General features: G+C 50.3%; 1 protein-coding gene across 4 annotated transcripts in view; it reads left to right on the forward strand.

Moving 5' to 3' along the window:
* Positions 1 to 16,779, forward strand: part of PRICKLE2 (prickle planar cell polarity protein 2) — a 327,112-nt gene extending 310,333 nt beyond the window's left edge. For all 4 annotated transcript variants that reach the window (XM_059663056.1, XM_059663057.1, XM_059663058.1 and 1 more), the window contains one exon: positions 10,762 to 16,779. In XM_059663056.1, the coding sequence (XP_059519039.1) occupies positions 10,762 to 11,636 (875 nt within the window). In that variant the 3' untranslated portion in view covers positions 11,637 to 16,779. The remainder of the gene's footprint in view (positions 1 to 10,761) is intronic.
* Positions 16,780 to 18,745: the final 1,966 nt, after the last annotated feature.

An 18,745-nucleotide genomic window follows, 5' to 3' on the forward strand; every position in this document is an offset into this window, starting at 1 on the left:
ATTCTAATAGGAATCAATGTTCAGCCAGTATTCAATTCCCCAAAATGTGTCCTTTCAAGTCAGGGTGGATCTGGTTGGGGATAGGGTTCTATTATCAAAACATGGGGAACAGCACATGTTCTCTTCCTGGAAATTCCTGCTGTGCCGAAGCAGTGGAAGGTTTTGGAATGTCCTTCAGCAGCTGCCAAACTTACTGGCCTGCAGAATTATTTTCTCATGACTCAGAGGGGAAATTTGGAGACTTTCCTTACCTCCCAGGCTGGTTCCTATGGGGTGCAGGGTGGGAGGAGAAAGCGATCGCCTTTGGAGGATGCTGGATGCTCAGCTCCTCCCAGCCTAGCAGCTGCTCCTCCATCTGTGCGGACCGTGCACCTGGCCGAGTCCGCACTGCCTCAGGAAGGCGGGTGAAGGGCACAGCCGGCTGGGGCAGGAGCCAGAGCTGGGAGCAAGTTTCCATGGCCGGGTCAATGCCTGTGCTTTCCAAGAACCCAAGTCCCGGCTTCGCTGGTCCCTTGTCAGAAGCAGGAGATCGGTTGGTGGCAGTTCTGGTGATGAGACAAGAAGGAGAGAACAGGATGGACAGGGCCACACCTCCTTCTCTCGTTCTAAGGTTTGCTGGCTCCTGGGCCGAGGTCTGGGGCTGGTGCCAGCTCAGATACAGCCCCCTGGATGGTCTCTGTGATCACAACTTCCTGGATGCCATCATGAGGAACAAGCGATGCCAGGTGTTCTCTCCAGATCTGGGAGCTAAAGGAAAGCACCCCATTCCCTTGTGGTCTGTGGGCAGCAACATCAGCATCTCCTGGGAGCTGTTAGAAACGCAGAGGCCGGGCCCACCCCGAGGCCTTTGCCCTGTCCTCTGGTCCCTGACTGCCAGCACTCCTGCCGCCTCCTTTCCCTCCTGCTCACAGCACTGAAGGAGCAGCAGAGCGCTGACAGAGCTGCTGTGCGACCTTGCAGTCCTTCCCGCTCTCTCATACCCCCTCTAAAAGTTGCACAGAATGCCTAGCAACATATATGACGCCACACAGAAAAGTGTTCAAAGGTGACGCATATGGTGAAGGACACTGACATGGCGCCTGACCTCACTGCGCGGGCACCATCTGAACTGTGTGCGTTCACCCAAGGGATGCTCAGTCACCGGCACCCTAATGAGCAGGTTCTACCCTCTCCACTTTACAGATGAGGGTGCTGAGGCACAGCTGTCAGGCCGGGCTGGAGGGTGAGCTGCACAGCCTCACCTCTGCGCTGTCCCAGCTGCTTCATTCATCCTGCCCGCCAGCACCTGAGGGACACTCTCAAACCCACTCGGACTAGACAAGTTCCCTCTGGCTCCCACTCCCTTCCCGGCCCTCCTCCCTGCGTCTCTCCTGCTCACTCTCAGAGCACAGGAACTTTCTCTTTCTCTGGGCTCCTCTGCATCCTCTAGGCCTCACCCTGATGATCAGCAACGCGGTTCTTTGCCAGCTCTGTGCCAAGGTAGAGCCAGTCTTACACTCTCTCCAAGCCCTGCATTTCCCCCACCTCATGACTACTGTCCCTACCGCTTTGTGTCTGTGCTGAGCCGGCCACGTCTTCCCTGCGTAGTGCCGCGCCCTGTGGGGTGTTCCCCGAGGCCGCAGAGCCTGGCTGTGGCAGGGCTGCGTCAAACTCTTTGAAGAAACCAAGTCAGTGTCAGGGCCTGGCTGCCCCTCTGCATCCCTGGGCAGCCATTTAGCAAAGTTTCCTGAGCAAAGACGTGGGCGGCTGTGTGGACTCGGCTGCTGGACTCGGGAAAGCAGTGTGGGGTGGGTGTGCGCCCAGGACAGCCAGGCGGGCAGGCTCGGTGGCCGGAGTGTTTGCGCGTCCTTTCAGTGAACAGTGGGCTGTGTGACACCAGAGCCACAGGCCCTCGGAGGGAGCAGTTGCTGAAATTGACCAGCCTATTTCTACAAGCGTCGCATCCTGGTTTGTCCCTTCACTCCCTTTCACGCTGCGTCTTTGTTGGGGTCACCATGTACCAGGAAGTTGATGGAATGAGCAATTCCGTGATAGAAGGTGGTAGACCGCCAGACAGATCTGAGTTTTGGCCTCGACCAGGTTCGTCCTGGAGATTGTACAGTGTCAGTAGAGAAATGATTTTAGTCCTGGTTTAAAGGCGAGTCCCTAGACCGAGTGCAGCTAGAACATAATGGCTGAGGGTCAGGAACCCAGAATCAGCCGTGGCCCTAGGAACCAGCTCCTTGCGAAGATTCTGATCTTCAGTTTAGGCCTGTCTCCTGCAGTGGGTGGGTGGGGCGGGGTAAGGGGGTGTCGGGGGGAGGCGGGCGGAGCCTGGGGGTGGGGCTCAAGCAGAAGCACCCACACTCCCCAGCCCTCCCAGCCCTCCCAGCCCTCCCAGGGGCCGCTGACTGAAGGAAGCTGCTGCCAGCGCTCTTCCTGGGACCGCAGGAGCAGAGGGCAGACGTGTGACTACGTGTACGACCACATGGCCACACGGGACCCTGGACAGGCTGGAAACTGGAGCAGGGAAGTAGGGAAGATGCATCCAGGGCTAGAGACTTAAAGCTCCGCTGTGGCAGGGAAGTCAGGCGGTGCAGGCCTCCACCAGGGAGCTCTCCAAGCTCATCGAGGGGAGAGCAGTCTGTGGGTGGGTTTGTAGGGGAGTTGAGGAGAAAACCCCCAATTTTGGAGACACAGCCCCCCCAACAGTGGAGCACGCTCATCCTTCCCTAGAGAGGCGCGCCGCGCCCTGTCCGGATTAGGCCAGGTGGTGTTTGCGGGATGGGGTGGGGCACAGCCCTCAGCCCGGCTCAGCAGCGGCCCCAGCGTCGATCTGCTCATTGGTGGCCCTTGCCCCCCAAGGACATTTGGCAATGCCCCGGGACAGTTGAGTTATCACAACTACAGAGCGTGTTACTATGACAAGTGGGTCAGGCCAGGGATGCCAAGCATCCTACACAGCCGAGGGCAGCCCCACAGAGAATTATCCTGTCCCGATGCCAGTGGTGCTGAGGCTGAGAGACCTGAGTTAGTGTCTGAGGGTATGAGGCTGTGGTCTCCCGGAGCAGAAGCACCCTTAGTCGCGAAGGACATTTTCCTCGAAGCTCTGTGATCAGCACAGGTTCCTCCAGCCCCAAGGGCACTGCACCCCAGGGTGGTGCAGACGCAGATTCGGATCCTGCAAGATGTCACTGTGTGGTCCACGGGCCGCGCTTTGAGTAGCAAGGGGTTAGCGTGTGGTCACAGTCGCCCCCTTCCTTTCCTTCTCCCTCCTTCTCTTTCCACCCCCACCCCCAGCCTTCCCTGTCATACTCGGTTTGAACGATTCCATGCCCTGTCACCAAAGAACATGTGGTGGTTAAACTCCACTGCCCAGATGACAGCAGCTCTCCAGCTGTTGCCAATTTGGAATTCAGGGTGCTGATCGTATCAATTGACTTAATTGGAAAGATCAAAGTGCCCCCACACACTTAAGAAAGCTAGTCCCTCAAAGGCATGTTTGGGTTGGCCTGGGACACTCCCGCAGCACGGAGGTCACGGCTCTGGGGATGCCCACGCTTCACAGACATTCCTGTTGTAAACCAGAGGTTGGCTGTTCCTAGAAGGGACCAGATGGCAAATATCTGACACTTTGCAGCTCAGACCATCTCGGTCACAGCTACTCACTTCTGCGCTGTGTCAGGGAGGCAGCCACAGGCAGTGTGCAAATGAAGGGATGTAGTTTAGTTGTGTCCCAATAAAACTTTATTTACAAAAACAATTAAGGAGCTGGACTTGACCCATGAGCCATATTTCGCAATACCCTATTCCGAACAGTTCCTGTTTATCCACTCTCTGCTTCAGCCCCCAAAAAACAAAGTCCCATAGGGAGCCCTTACTGAAAGGAGTAGAATCCTCGGTGTGAGTGGTTAATGTCTAGAGGACAGAGGTGAGCAGGTACCATTTCTCTTACCGCACAGAAATGTGAGTGCGTCTTTTAAGTTGGCAGAAAATCAGCTCCGGCTTCCTATGCCAGTTGTTTTTTTGTTCTTAATGTTTTTGGAGGAGTGGAAGTGAAATAAATAAATAAGAAACAGAAAGGTGCACCTTTAAGTCCATGTGTTCTTCTCTCTAGCCTTGAGCTCCTGGCTTCTGCTCTTAGAACAAATGGCCGGAGGGGACACGGCACAGATTGCCTTTCCTTTCCCTCAGACCACAGCACCCTTTGAAAGCCTGGATTTTCCTTGCTGTCCTGGCTTCTGTGAGACCTGTGTGCAGGGCGGCGACACTGTTGGGCCGCAATCTGCTGTTGCTACAGCGCCCAGGCTGCTGACAGTTTAACCACAGAGTCACAGGCTGAGTGCAATACTGACCTCTCCTTGTTGGCCGAGGCCTGTGACCTCTACGGGTGTCTGGACATTTGTGTAGCTTTTGGCCACACTGACCCCTGGGATAAGGATGAATCAAATCTAGGCCTTCCCTCCACAGTCTCCATCTAGCACCTCGCACAAAGCCTGGCATTATTTGGAGAGAAAAAAAGCCTCTTTGTCTACTAATAGGACAGAGTTCCACTTGAGAGGAGAGCGACCTGGCATCTGTGCTCATGCTGCCGGGGGGTCTTCTGCCGGGACCCCAGTAAGGCGGCCAGACTGTGGGCTGCAGCCAGAGCTCTGGAGAACTGGGTTCGCGGTCTCCACGTCCCCTCCAACCCTGTGCTCCTGCACACATACTAGTACACGCTCGCACACACCCATCGTGGCTCAGGCAGCAGGGAAAGAAATGTGCATTCATTACAGGACCACAGAGTGGCATTTGGGAGCCCCATTCGGTTGGCCTCTATTGATTTGCAGCGTTGGAATAAAGAATTGAGTTTCATCTGGGTGGAGGAATAATCCCCGACTGCAGTTTGGAGGCACAAATTATTTTAACAGTGGTTCATCCGTGGTGAACATTGCCATGTGTGGGGGCCTGTGTGGGTCGTGTTTCTCAGATTCATTCATCCCTGTCATCGTGCATTCATCAAGTATTTGGTGTAAGATTCTTGGGACATGCTGTCTTTTACCGAGGACTTTTAGGCCCTGCACACTTCCTCCCTGCATATTGAATCCAGGAATGGGGGCTAGCAAGCAGGAGCCAGCCCCTGCCCCCTTGCGGCTTATGGCCTAGCCAAGTAGACAGAAAGGAAATAAAAACTGTACAAATACATTACAGCTGTGATGGGACTAAAAAGGAAAGGTACGCATCTCCTCACCTAATAACCACGACAGTTTTCAATCTCCGATGCTGCTGTTGTGCCCATTTTGCAGATGCATCTCAAGAGGTTCAAAAGCTGCCCGAGTCACGCAGCCAGGAAGTGGCTCTCTCTCCACTTGTGCTCAGAGTGAGAGAGGAAGGGGGTGTTTATCAAAGTGAGGGGTGAACTGTGATATTACAGTTCCATCTTGGGGCCGTGGCACCTGCTCACTTAAACAGAGCTCCAGAGCTTTGATTACTGAGACAAAACATTCTTTGTAGATGGAGGAGCTAATTATAAATCACGTGTTCTTCAACTTTAAAATTGGAGAAGCCCCAGATGGTGGGCCGTGCGATGAACCGCCGGCGACAGTGAGATTGACAGGTGTGGCGGTGGTGTTTTTGTTCCCCTCGGTTGGCGTCCCACCACCTGAATCACAATCCGTTGCTCTTTACATCTGGTCCACTCCAGGTCAGGGGGTGGTGGCTTCTTCCTGGCGGTGGGTAGTGTGAGGAGTCATTGATCTCAACTCCACAAATATTTCCTGAGCACCAGTGGGGTGCCAGTCAGTGCTGCTGCCAGGAGAGTGCAGTGAGCACGAGAAAAAGACCCCTTTCCCGCGGGCATTCATTCAGCTACAGACATACACACACACTGAGGAAAATAAGTCAGGATGGGGGCCTTCCGAAGGTCAGGTACTGCAGCGAGACTGGGTGATGGGGAACACCCTCACTACTTTAGAAAGAGCGAGCTCGGCAGGCACCATGGAAGAGGTGACATTTACCTGAGGCCCTTGATTAGAGGAAGTCAGCTTTGCAAAAGGGAGAGTTTTCAAAGGGGCTGGAGTGGGCTTGCAGGTCCGCTGGAGGAGGAGGGAGAGTGTAAGTGAGGCTGAACAGGGGGAGCGAGGAGCACCGTTTAGCCAGTGGTTGTGGGGAGACGGAGGGCCTTGCGTTCCGCATAAGGACTCTGGGTTTTGCCACAGAGCCACCCTGTTGAGAAGCAAGTACACAATTATTGCTCGTCTATCGGCCATTTTATTCATGCCCTGCGTGCAAGAAGCCCCTGGAAAAAGTTCTGAGTTAACAAATGAGAACAGACAGAGCAGGTAGCATTTCCAATCCCACCACACAACCGCTGGGGGAAGAGCTTAGGTGTAGGTAACACTGAGTGGACCCTGGCCTTGCACACAGGCCCCCCTGTTCTTCCAGAGCAGGTGGGCTAGGGGCATCCTCAAGTCCCAGGACACAGGCCCATAGAGGGGAGGGCAGCACCCTCCAGGGGAACTGACGCTGCCTGTCTCCACCGTTACCTCCTCAGTGAGACCTGAATCTCTGCAGCCGCAGGACGTTCTCACAAGTGCTTGACTTCAGAGTGTGTAGAAGACGGGTTCAGGAGAACAGCGTGCCTGGGAATGTGTAGTATTTGCTAGATTGTTAATGCTGAGCCTAATTCCACTCCAGGGCGTGAGTAGACAGCTGCGCAAAGATCAGCGTGCCTGCCTGTAGAGCTTTTGCTCCTACATGCGATCTTTGAAGATTTTCCCTCCTTACTGAAGTGGATCCGCTCACAGAACTCATTATCATCTCAGGTTTCTACCTCTTCTCTCCGCCTTCAGATGGGGAAGGTTCTGGGAGCGATGGTGATGTGTACCTCAGAGCTAAGCAGCTGGGGAAGCAGGAGTTGGCGGACTCAACTCCTCTTGCCTGACAGTTACCCCAGTAATGAAATAAAAAATAGATGGATGGATGGATGGACGGTGTGTTTGTCAGAATACTTTCTTGTTTTAATATGTTATTGATTTCAGACAGAGAGACAGAAACACCAGTGATGAGAGAGAAACTTGGATCAGCTGCCTCCTGCTTGTCCCCTACTGGGTGATTGAGCCTGCAACCCGGGCATGTGCTCTAACCAGGAATGGAACCGTGACCTCCTGGTTCCTGGGCTGACACTCAACCTCTGAGCCACGCTGGCTGGGCCATAATACTTTCTTAACAGGCATATCCGACATTTAAATGTGGCTCTTTAATGAGAGCATTGCTTTAAGTATAACTTACATAAGGTAAAGCAAACAAGTGTTGAAATTACACCTCAAAAAATTTTACATATGCCTGTCCTTTTATAACCACCACCCAGATCTAGAACATTTTCAGTGCCCTTGGAGTTCCCCTTATTTCCCTTGCCCACTATTCTGACCTCTGTCACCATAGATAGCCTTAGCCTGTTCTTGAACTTCATATAAATGGAATCATACACTGTGTTCTCTTTTTTTTTTGTCTCCATTCCTGTGGGATTCATCAATATTGGTGGGTGTAGTCATTCATTCTATTGATGTGTAGTATCCCCTCGTGTCATGGTTTCTCAGCTGTGGCATTACTGACATTGTGAGCTGGATAATTCTTTCTTGTGGGGACTGCCCTGTGCAGTGTATTTAGCAGCATTTCTCTAGCGTCTACCCACTAGGGGCAAGTAGCACCTCCCAAGCCCCGTAATTTCCCCTGGAATTGAAAACCACTGTGTCACATAAATATAGCACAATTTTAAAGAAACGTTTTATTTGTAAACTAGAGGCCCGAAGCACGAATTCGTGCACAGGTAGGGTCCGACCACCTGCCCCAATCGGGACTGGGCCAGCCGGGGGAAGGGGCTGTGGGAGGTTGGCCAGCTGTCCCTGCTCCCAATAGGGCCGGTTGGCTGGCCGCAGTGTGCGTCAGAGCGACCGGTCATTCTGGTTGTTCAGGTTGCTTGGCTTTTATATATATACATAGATAATTTTGAACTTAGTGAAAAGTTGCAGAAATTGAACAAATAATAGACACAGTGTGTTCTTTATCTAGAGTCACCTATTGTTAATATTTTGCCCCATTTTAAACATCATTTTCTCTCTCTTGCCCACACGCAATTTATTTTTGGACTGTTTGAGAGCAAGTTGCATTCACCTTGGCCATTTGCCACTGTGACTTCCATGTGTATTTCCCAAGAATAAGGATCGTCTCCAACACTATCATAATTATCCACTAACCACAATTAGTGTACCACAATACACTTATCATTGCCCATGTCCCAGTTTTTGTCAGTTGATCAACAGTCATCCTTTATAGCATATATCTTTGCTGCAGAACAGTTTCCAGTCCAGGCTCAGGCAGTGTCTGCCATGGTTCTTTAGTATCCTTCGGCCTAGAAAACCTTTCTTAGTCTTTCTGATACTGAATTTTGTAAAGAATACAATCTCTTTTCTTCTTAATAGAACATTCCTCCTTTGGATGTTTGTCTAATCATACTTCTGAATTCATCCTGGATATGTATTCTTGACTGGAACACTGCATAAATCATAGTGTGTCCCTCTTAGAACATCCTATTTAGAGGCACATGAAGTCCAGTTGCACCTCGTCAGTGATGTTAAATTTGATCTCCACTGCATAGTTACTAAAGTTCCCCTTACAGGTAATAAGCAATATGGGGGGGAGACACTAACACGGAAATAATCTGCCACCCCCATCAAATTCACCCCCGAAACGTAGCATACTTTCTGTTGCATGAACCAGTCTTTACAGGGAATGGTTACAAACCCAGCACTCCTGTCTGCACTCCCTCGGAGCATTCTGTATACAAGAGCCCACTCCTTCCCCCTTTCCTTCATTGATGCTTTTATCTGTTGTCAGTATGGACTCATGCATTCCTGTTTGTTCAATGGTTTATAAGTCATTACTGTTTTAAATGTTATAATGCTCAAGTTGCTCAGCTTTGGCTAGTGGGAACCCTTGAAGTTGGCCCTGTGTCCTTCTGACAGACTCCCATCCCTTTTTATCTCTAACACTTCCTTACTGTTTGGCATAACATGATGTTCCAGACTCATCTCTGCCCTTCCCTTCTCCTGTCCTAGAATTGGCCATTTCTCCAGAGTCCTAGTCCCTTTAGTGGGAAGGCTAGAAAGTACCACCATTTATTTATCCTTTTCCTGCTAATGAAAGATTGAGTTGTTTCTTGTTCTGGGCTCTTCTAAAGAAAGCTTCTCTGAATACCCTTGTGCATTTTTTTGGACCCATGAATGGAATTCTGTTGGGTACGTAATCAGAAGTGGTGATGGAAAGTCATAGAATCTCATATACCCAACAGAAATGAGTAAGTCCATAAAAAAGGACACATTCAAAGCAGCCTTTTCACAATCTGTGTGTGTGTGTGTGTGTGTGTGTGTGTGTGTGTGTGTAGCTTTAGTAGATACTGATAAGCAGTTTTTCAAAGTGCTCATAATATTCATTTATCAGGGAGCAGAAGCAAGTTGTTGGCCCCAGTAAATGAGGAGGAGTAATCATGGTAGGGTCATAATGGGCCTTAGCAATCCAAAGACATGTTGTCTGTGACCAGAAAAGGCATAATTGCTGAGCTGATCCTTTCAATAGATAGATAATGAGCCCAGCCAGTGTGGCTCAATGGTTTAGCATCAACCTATGAACCAGGAGGTCACGGTTCGATTCCTGGTCAGGGCACATGCCCAGGTTGTGGGCTTGATCCCCAGTAGGGAGCGTGCAGGAGGCAGCCAATCAATGATTCCCTGTCAGCATTGATGTTTCTCTCTCTCTCTCTCTCTCTCTCTCCCTCTCTCTCTCTCTCTCTGAAGTCAATAGATAGATAGATAGATAGATAGATAGATAGATAGATAGATAGATAATGAGTGAGATATGATGGGATTTTGCCACCTGGTCCATTCTTAAGTTTCTGCTTTATGATGGGCAGAATGGAAGTGACTGAGTCAGGAATCTCCCGTGACCTTCAAAATGGTTTTTATGTCAGTAATACCAGCGACAGCACTTAGGGGATGCAGGTCCACTGCTAGGAGCCCCTGCTGTTAGAGAGCTTGAGGGTCACTGCTTTGTTTTAAAAGTGCCTCCTGGGGGAAGGACTGTCCCCGAGTCCCACTCACATCTTCAGGCTGAGGGGGGCCCCTTTAGAACCTGGATCACTCATTTACCAAACAGCCTGGGGAAGTGCATGTCCCTCTGTCTACACCCAGGGAGGCGTTCATTTTCAAGACATGTGAGGGACATCAGGCAGATGAGGGAACTGCTGGAAGCTGGCAGGCGACTGAGCTGGCCCAGCATCATGGGACTAGAGTCCAGGCTCGGTTTTTGCCAGGAAGTGCGTGGGCATGGCCCGCCTCTAAAGGTTCCTGGGCCAAAATACCCGCCCTCGGTGGCTGTCTGACCACTGGACTCACAGAGGCCCTGGGAGCGCTGTGGAGAGTGAAATTCTAAACGGAGCAGCAGCGCACACCAGATGCCCAAGGGGCTCCTGGTAGCTTTGATGAGCCTCTGCCGGAAATCAACGGGGCAAGCGTGTCTGCGGATGCACCTCAGCCGGGGCCCCTAGGCGGGCATTGCCCTCGGCGGGTGGAGAGAGTCCTGCGCCCTTTCCCGGCACAGAGGTGTCCTCTGCACGGCCACACGCAGCGACCCTGGGTGATGAGCACTCAGATCCCCCCCCCCGCCTCCCCCCCCCCCCCCCCCCCCCGCCACCGTGGCCCGTTTCCCGCCCGTATTAACCTCCAGGGCCCTGTCGTCTCCCCGCAGGCCTCTCCGCGGACGGCGGCGCCAAGCGCCAGGAGCACCTGTCGCGGTTCTCCATGCCCGACCTCAGCAAGGACTCGGGCATGAACGTGTCGGAGAAGCTGAGCACCATGGGCACGCTCAACTCGTCCGTGCAGTTCCGCAGCGCCGAGTCGGTGCGCAGCCTGCTGTCGGCGCAGCAGTACCAGGACATGGAGGGCGGCCTGCACCAGCTCGGCGCCCCGCTCGGCTACCGGGACCGGCCCGCCCGCGGCCGGATGCATCAGAGCTTCGACTTCGAGCCCGGCGCGGCGGGCAGCCAGCTGCCGGGCCCGGACGGCGCGCGGATCCAGCCCATGAGCGAGCGCACGCGGAGGCGGAGCGCGTCCCGCGACGACCCCCGCCACTTCCGCCCGCACCGGTCGCGGCGGTCGCGCCGCTCGCGCTCCGACAACGCCCTGCACCTGGCCAGCGAGCGCGAGGCCGTGTCCCGCCTGAAGGAGCGGCCGCCGCTCCGGGCCCGCGAGGACTACGACCAGTTCCTGCGCCAGCGCAGCTTCCAGGAGAGCCTGGGCCCGGGCTCCCGCCGGGACCTGTACGGCCAGTGCCCCCGGACGGTGTCGGACCTGGCCTTGCAGAACGCCTTTGGGGAGCGCTGGGGACCCTACTTCGCCGAGTACGACTGGTGCTCCACCTGCTCCTCCTCCTCCGAGTCTGACAATGAGGGCTACTTCCTGGGGGAGCCCATCCCCCAGCCCGCCCGCCTGCGCTACGTCACGAGCGACGAGCTTCTGCACAAGTACAGCTCCTACGGCCTCCCCAAGTCGTCCACGCTGGGCGGCCGGGGGCAGCTGCACAGCAGGAAAAGACAGAAGAGCAAGAACTGTATCATTTCTTAACCCGGTCGGGGTCAGGGGGTCGGGGAAGATGGGAGCTGAGAATGTAAATTCAGAAACTTGCACTGTTTTTTCTTTGAAAGCGCTTTTGGGGGTGGTTCCTGGGGGAGGAGATGGGGCGTGCTCTGGGTGGAGGAAGGCGAGGTTACAGGTTGGATCGGCTGGTAGCCCCAGTTCTCGGCATGTTGACTATGATTTGCACATTTCACTTTGGAAACGCTCTAGATGGCGTGGCGGCCGGGGTTGGGCACCTCGGTGTGTGCAGTTGCCACTCATCAGATGGCAAATTGCTTCCTTGCTCGCTTGTATCCTCTCTGGTTCTCTTCCTTTTAGGACCCCTTTTCCAGTAAGTAATTTGTTTATTAGCCAGGACCCAAGACTAAGTTATTTACATGTCCATTGTAAATGCAATGTAAATGAGAGTTCTGATAAAATATTTTTGTATTTTGTAATATCAAAGGAATTTCTATATGGTAGGACTCAGCGCAACCCGCATGCCATCTGCATCGTCTTTGTGTAGTATTCCGAGTGGCCAGGACCACCCCCTTTTTCTTTTTTTCTATACAAATTTGTTACATGTCAGTGAGACTTTTTTCAAAGGCGTTTATTCAATTTGGCTTTTTGTGGCGAAAAAAATAACAATGATTCTATCCGAAGCATTTTACGCTCTAGTCCATCTTAAGGAGCCGTCCTTAAGTCCACTCCCACCCTCAGTAGGATGTATTCTCTACGAAGTGGTAGTCGTTTATTTAATAGCAAACATAACCTTTGCCCATCAGAGAAACCAATCCGTGTCAGTCAAGTTCCGCGAGAAGCGCCATCCCTGCCGGGAAGCTTGAAGCTGCTCACGATTGATCTCTTTCTTGGGGAAAACACAGTGACTGTGAATGGTGCCGTTGTGTGACGTCAGCATGATGTTGTTTTGAATGTGGCGTTATTTTCCGGTGCTCATGTTTCCTGGACTGTATTACCCGCTTTCCTTTGCCAAGGCAGGTGGAACAGCCGCCTTAGCCTGACAACCGGTTGTCCTCGGTGCAAATGAACTTGGGCCTTAGAACGTAGGGGCAGACGGGTTCCGACGGGGCTCTGGGAGAGGCGGTGGGTCCTAGGTTGTACGTCACGCGTGGAGAAGGAATGAGGTGATTTGAAAACAGAAAGCAGGGCACGGGTGGTAGAACTGACGGAGAATAGGAAGGAAGGCCAAGGCGAAGAAGAACTTCTGGAAATGAAGTAGAGGAGCGGTGACGGCCAGCTTGACGAGCCCCCAGTGCTTGAGGAAGTCATTCCGTTTAACGCCCTCCCTATCCAGAGTCTCTGGGTCACCCAGGAAGGTTGAGCTGCTCAGGAGGCGTCAGTGTAAAGGCCTTGAAAAGCAGATGTTGTTGAAAGGAGGAGGATCTCCATTGTGAACTTAGGGGACCCTTGGTCAGACTGAAAATGGGCTCAGAAGTGAATTTGCTTCAAGAAGACATTTCACGGTTGTATTGTTTATAGTAAAATAAAACTCCCTACCTTGCTTCAGTTAAAAATGAAGCGCTTGCTTTTCCCCCCATTCTCCTCCTCCCCTTAATGGATTGTGGCGGTTGAACTAACCCGTCGCAGGACCCACTTCAGTGAGACGTTCTGTCCATGTGCTACACGGTATATCTCAGTGGCTCTCTGCCATGGTGAGGTGAGCGTGGTCTCTTTTCAATACAGTAGTTAATATTTTCTAGTATTTTTCATGGAGAGGATGTGAAACGCGGCTTTTCAGACCCCATGCCACATGGGCCTGGGGGAAAGGAAGGCTGTACGGGATGTCGAAATGGCGCTCCATTCAGGATGTATTAAAATAATTTGCTTTTCAGGTATTAATATGACATTTGTCATTGTCACTGATTTTTTTAAAAAGCAATACAAGTGTTGGTTGTGGCTGTTTTCCGCATGCTATCTTCATATCTAAATGCTTCCTTCAGTATCCGAGCCTCGGAGAATTACTCTATTACGTTTGTATAGTAAGTCTGTAAACTGCTTGGCAAACTGATTTTAAGAAATAATGTGCAACATCACATGACTAAAGTGGCAGGTTTCTGGTAGAAATTGGGCAAGTCCAATTGGGATTTTTGAGTTCCTTGGTTGATGAGAATAAAAAGGCGTTTTGGGAAAAGGGAAAAAGGAGATGACTTAACCTAGCAGAAAGCTGGACACAAAGTCTGTTCTCTGTGGCCCGGGACCCAGGGAAGGAAATTCTCCTGGTAACCGTTGCCTTCTACCTCCATCCTCCTCAGAGCACCTCTTGCATTTCCCACATGAGGCTTTACCCCGTCAGCAGAAAGAAGGTGGCCTAGGAACTGACACATAACTAGTGTCCAAAGGAATTGAAGGAATGAGCAATTTGCCATCTAGTTGCCCAGAGAGCACCTGGCAGCGGAACTGCTCAGAGCTTGATGTGTAATAGATAGAAGCCTCAGGGTCAGACTGTCTGCAGGCGAGGTCCCCTCCATCGGTTCCAGCTGGCAGAGGTCTTCCCACGCACATGCAGCGGGCGCCTTACAGCGAATGCCGAGGAAGATGGCTACATCCCGCCATGATGGTGAAGGCCCAGAGAGAGCAGGGTGTCATTGTCCTGGGAGTTCCACCTGTTGGTGACAACTTACATGCAACATCCCAGAATCCCACTCCCCAAAATTCAGCGCATTCTTTTCTGAGGCAAGAGCTTAGGGCTCTTAGCTGATTCCTCCATCATAACTCCTATCTCTTCTTGGTCAAGTTTCCCTGTGAGTGAGGCCTACGCTCACCTCTTTAGATCATCATTTCATCTTGAATAGACTGTTTCTATCAAAGTAATCCTTTCCCAGTTTCCCCTCTGCTCTCATGCCTTAGGGTTTTGTTTGTTTTCCTACCTCTCCCCATATTCGTCCTCTTCTTGTCTTTAGGTTAACACGGCAGCATGAGGGTACAGTTCATGTCCTGCTTGCTGGTCAATTCGGCAGCATCAGAACTGGCTCCCTCCCAACAAGTGGAAGTCACTGACAGTGTCCTGGATGGCCCTGCCAATGCACCACCCGTGATACTGTGGACAGGCTTCTTAGCAGGCTGGTGGCGTTGAGCGTGGCATTCAGGTACCCCTCCTTCTGGCGTATAGTTCTGGGATCTCTACCAAGGGTGAAGGTGGTGAGCTGAGGGAAACCAGAACTGTGCTTCTTGGTTTGGCACATGTTCACAAATGGAGAATCCCCAGTGCTGTCAGTTCCACAGCTTCTCTCCGTATTCATCTTGTGTTCTCCAGTCCTCCCTTTCCACCGCAGCCAGCTCAGTGGCCGAGCAGTTTTGTACATCGACTGCGGGACCTGAGGCTGCTCTTTCTCATCCTCCTTTTGGTAGGAAGCTCTTGCCCTGCATCAAGATTCCTCTTCCTTCTCCTGCAGCAGCTTCCTGCTTCTGGGGTCCCACTAGCCATGGTGGAGTTCAGGTGGGGCAGTGATGGCATATACATCGCATATACTCTGCCACCTGGGCAGCTATAACCAATGCGCACTGTGTACTTTCTAGAGAACATGGATACAGCCTCAAAAATCCATGACACTCCAGACAGCCAGAACCAGTTGGTCAGAATTGATCTTATTTGTCTGATAACAAAACTTATTTATGAACTGACTCCTGTCTTTCTACTCTGGGCTTCTTTATCATTAGGCAAAAACAGCCACTTAGGAGACATCATTCATAAATAATTGTGAGAGTCCAATTCCCGTGCCCTCAGATTGTGGATGCTAACGGGAGCTGACTTCTTTAGGCGAAATGAGGACAAATCTCTTTGGCTTTCTTTTCCCTTCTCGTGTTCTTGGACAAGCATTATAGTCAGCCCCCGTTGGTCCTCCTGCAGAGGTCAGATAAGAGTCCATCCTTGTCTTCATCTAACCCACCTTCTAACAAGAGATAACACACATATTTAAATTCCAAGGAGAAGTGCTCTTTGTGTGTTTCTAACAGAAACCAGATGCTAACACCTAAGAAGGAGAATCTATAAAAAGGGAAGTAGGAGATGGAACCAGCTATCTGAATATTTCATGCCAGAAGAGTTGCTGTTAGCAACTGTTTAGCACTTTCAGGGCTTTGATGTGGGCTCTGGACAGCAGGTCTTCCCACCCACATGCAGCCGGGTGCCTTACAGAAGCGTAGCATTCCAGGTGTAGCTCAGCCAGGCCGCGTCTGCCGATTTGGAAGGCAGTCCCATGCCCCCTTTGGAGGTATATATACCTCTCTAAGCACTAGAGAAGTGGAAATGAAGGGAGTTTTGCCTTGTCCCCAGTGGTTGGTCCCTCTGGGACCTGGCAGATAGGAACACTTGATTGTCCGACCACTTGGAAGCAGTCACCATGATCAGGATCAAGAAAGGATTTGATTCTTTTTCCATTTTCTCATAAGAGTAGCCCAGTCAACACAAGACTCATAAAACATGACTCACTGTTGGGAGCTATACTGTTTTATAGGCTGACTTCCTGCTGACAAAACTAGCTTCCCTCAAAGGGAATACAAAGGAGGGAGAAGCTCTCATAGTGTCGGGAAAACATTTCTGTGATTCTGATATGATGAACCCATAAGAAAGGGAAAATAAAATTGCCTATCCTGAGAGTTTTCTGAGACATCCCTTCACCCTACTGGGTATTTGGCCATTGATGTTCAATAGGTCACTGACCGAGCTTTAATACATTTTCCGGACAGAGTTACTCACCAGTAAGGTCTGTTCTCAAGCCTTTCTGATGATTTCCATATTTTCCCATAAAGCATTTTGGTTCTATTTCTGGACCCTGACTTCACACTCTGTGGCCTACAAGTCCTCCATTTTCCTTAGCAAATTAGGACTTGGGCATCTTCCCTCTCCTAAAACATTCTTTCCCGCACAGGATCGCTTTGCCCATCTCCTGCTTTAATTCCAAGTATAGACAAGCCCCGGGGGCCTGAGGGGGCGAGGCAGGCCCGTGTGCTGTGCGTGAGCGTCGCGCTGCTGTTAGGAAGGCCTGCAGCGGGCCTTAGGTGCAGGCTCTGCCAGAGACTGTGGTGAACACTTTGCTTGAGATCCTGTACAATGGATATGCTGTTTTACTGATGTCTGTAATACATTTGTAAACTTCCAATAAAATTTGAATAAAAGAAATGTTGCCATTTCTCCCTCACTTTCCAGATTTTTGAAACACTTTGCCTTTGAGCATCTCAACAGAAAAAGGAGAAACGGCGCGTGTCCGGGTGAGATTCACTCTGAAAGATGAGCCTGACTGTGTACATCAGAATGTGTCCTCTTCAGCCTCTTCGACTTTGGGGCCAGTTCTCTGTGGCAGAGGACTGTCCTGTGTTTTGTGGGATGTTTAATAATGCCTCTGACCTCCACCCACAGATGCCAGTAGCCCCCCTCCCCCTGAGTTGTGAGAACCAAAGCGTCTCCATACGTCACACCAATTAGGATGATGACTAGTTAAAGAAACAACAGCTAGAAAATAACAAGTGTGGGCGAGGATGTGAACAAAATGGGAACCCTCGCACACTTTGGGTGGGAATATAAAGTGGCACAGCCTCTATAGAAAACACGGCATTCCTCAACATCTTTAAATAGAATTACCATATGATCCAGCAAGTCTACCTCTGGATATATATCCAAATAATTGAAAACACAGCCTCAAAAAGATACTTGTACACCCATGTTCATATCAGCGTTATTCACAATTAGCTAAAAAGATGGAAGCAAACTTAATAGCCATCAGTGGATGGATAGATAAATAAAATGTGATATACACATACAATGGATGAACCTTGAGGACCTAAAGATACATGAATTAAGCCAGTCACAAAGAGACAAATACTGTATAATTTCGTTTATATGAGGCACCTAGAATAGCCAAATTCATAGGAGAGGTTGAATGGTGGTTGTCCAGGGCTGGGGGGAGAGCCAAATGGGGAATTGTGTAATGGATATAGAATTTTTTTCAAGATAAAAATTATGAAAATTGAGTGCACAACAATGTGAATGTACTTAACACTATTGACCTGTACATTAAAATGATAAAATTTTATGTTGTCTTAATTTTTAAATATGTTTTTATTGATTTCAGAGAGAGGAATGGAGAGGGAGAGAGAGCTAGAAACATCAATGAGGTAGCACCTCACACCTGCCAGAATGGCTACCATCAATAAATCAACAGACTACATGTGCTGGTGAAGATGTGGAGAGAAGGGAGCCCTCATGCACTGCTGGTGGGAATGCAGACTGATGCAGCCATTACGGAAAACAGTATGGAGTTTCCTCAAAAAATTAAAAAATGGAACTGCCATTTGACCCAGTGATCCCACTTCTAGGAATATATTCTAAGAAACCCGAAACACCAATCAGAAAGTTTATATGCAACCCTAGTAGCATTATTTGCAATAGCTAAGATGAGCAAACAGCCCAAGTGCCCATCAGTAGATAAGTGGATTAAAAAACACACATTTACATAGTGGAATACTATGCAACTGTAAAAAAGAAGGATCTCTTACCCTTTGAGACAGCATGGAGGGACCTGGAGAGTATTACGCTAAGTGAAATAAGCCAGTCAGAGAAAGACAAGTATCACATGATCTCACTCATATTTGGAATCTAATGAGCACAATAAACTGACAACCAGAGTAGATCCAGAGGCATGGAAGCATGGAGCAGACTGAATCTCAGAGGGAAGCAGGAGGCAGGAAGAGATCAACCAAAAAACTTACATGCATATATGCATAACCCATGGACACAGGCAACAGTGTGGTGAAGGCCTGTGTGTGTTGCGGCAGCGGCGGGGTGGGGGGGGGGGGTGGAAAGGGTGAGTCAGGAGCAGGGCGAGGGGGTCAATGGGAGGATAAAAGGAACATTTGTAATACTTTCAACAATAAAGATAAATTTTTTAAAAATAGAGTTGTTTACATTCTACCTAGAGCTAGCATCTCAAAGGAAAGTTTCCACTACCCCCCAAAACCTATGACTCCAATTGGCCTCATCTGAGTCAAGTAGTATATTCAAAGAAACACCATTAGGGAACCAAAAATGCTATAAATCTATATGTACTAAGTATTTCAAATCTGTACTGTCTCCAAGGAAATGCTAAAGGAGGAGATTAATT

Source organism: Myotis daubentonii, chromosome 14 (genome assembly GCF_963259705.1).
Source record: "Myotis daubentonii chromosome 14, mMyoDau2.1, whole genome shotgun sequence".
Classification (NCBI taxonomy): domain Eukaryota; kingdom Metazoa; phylum Chordata; class Mammalia; order Chiroptera; family Vespertilionidae; genus Myotis; species Myotis daubentonii.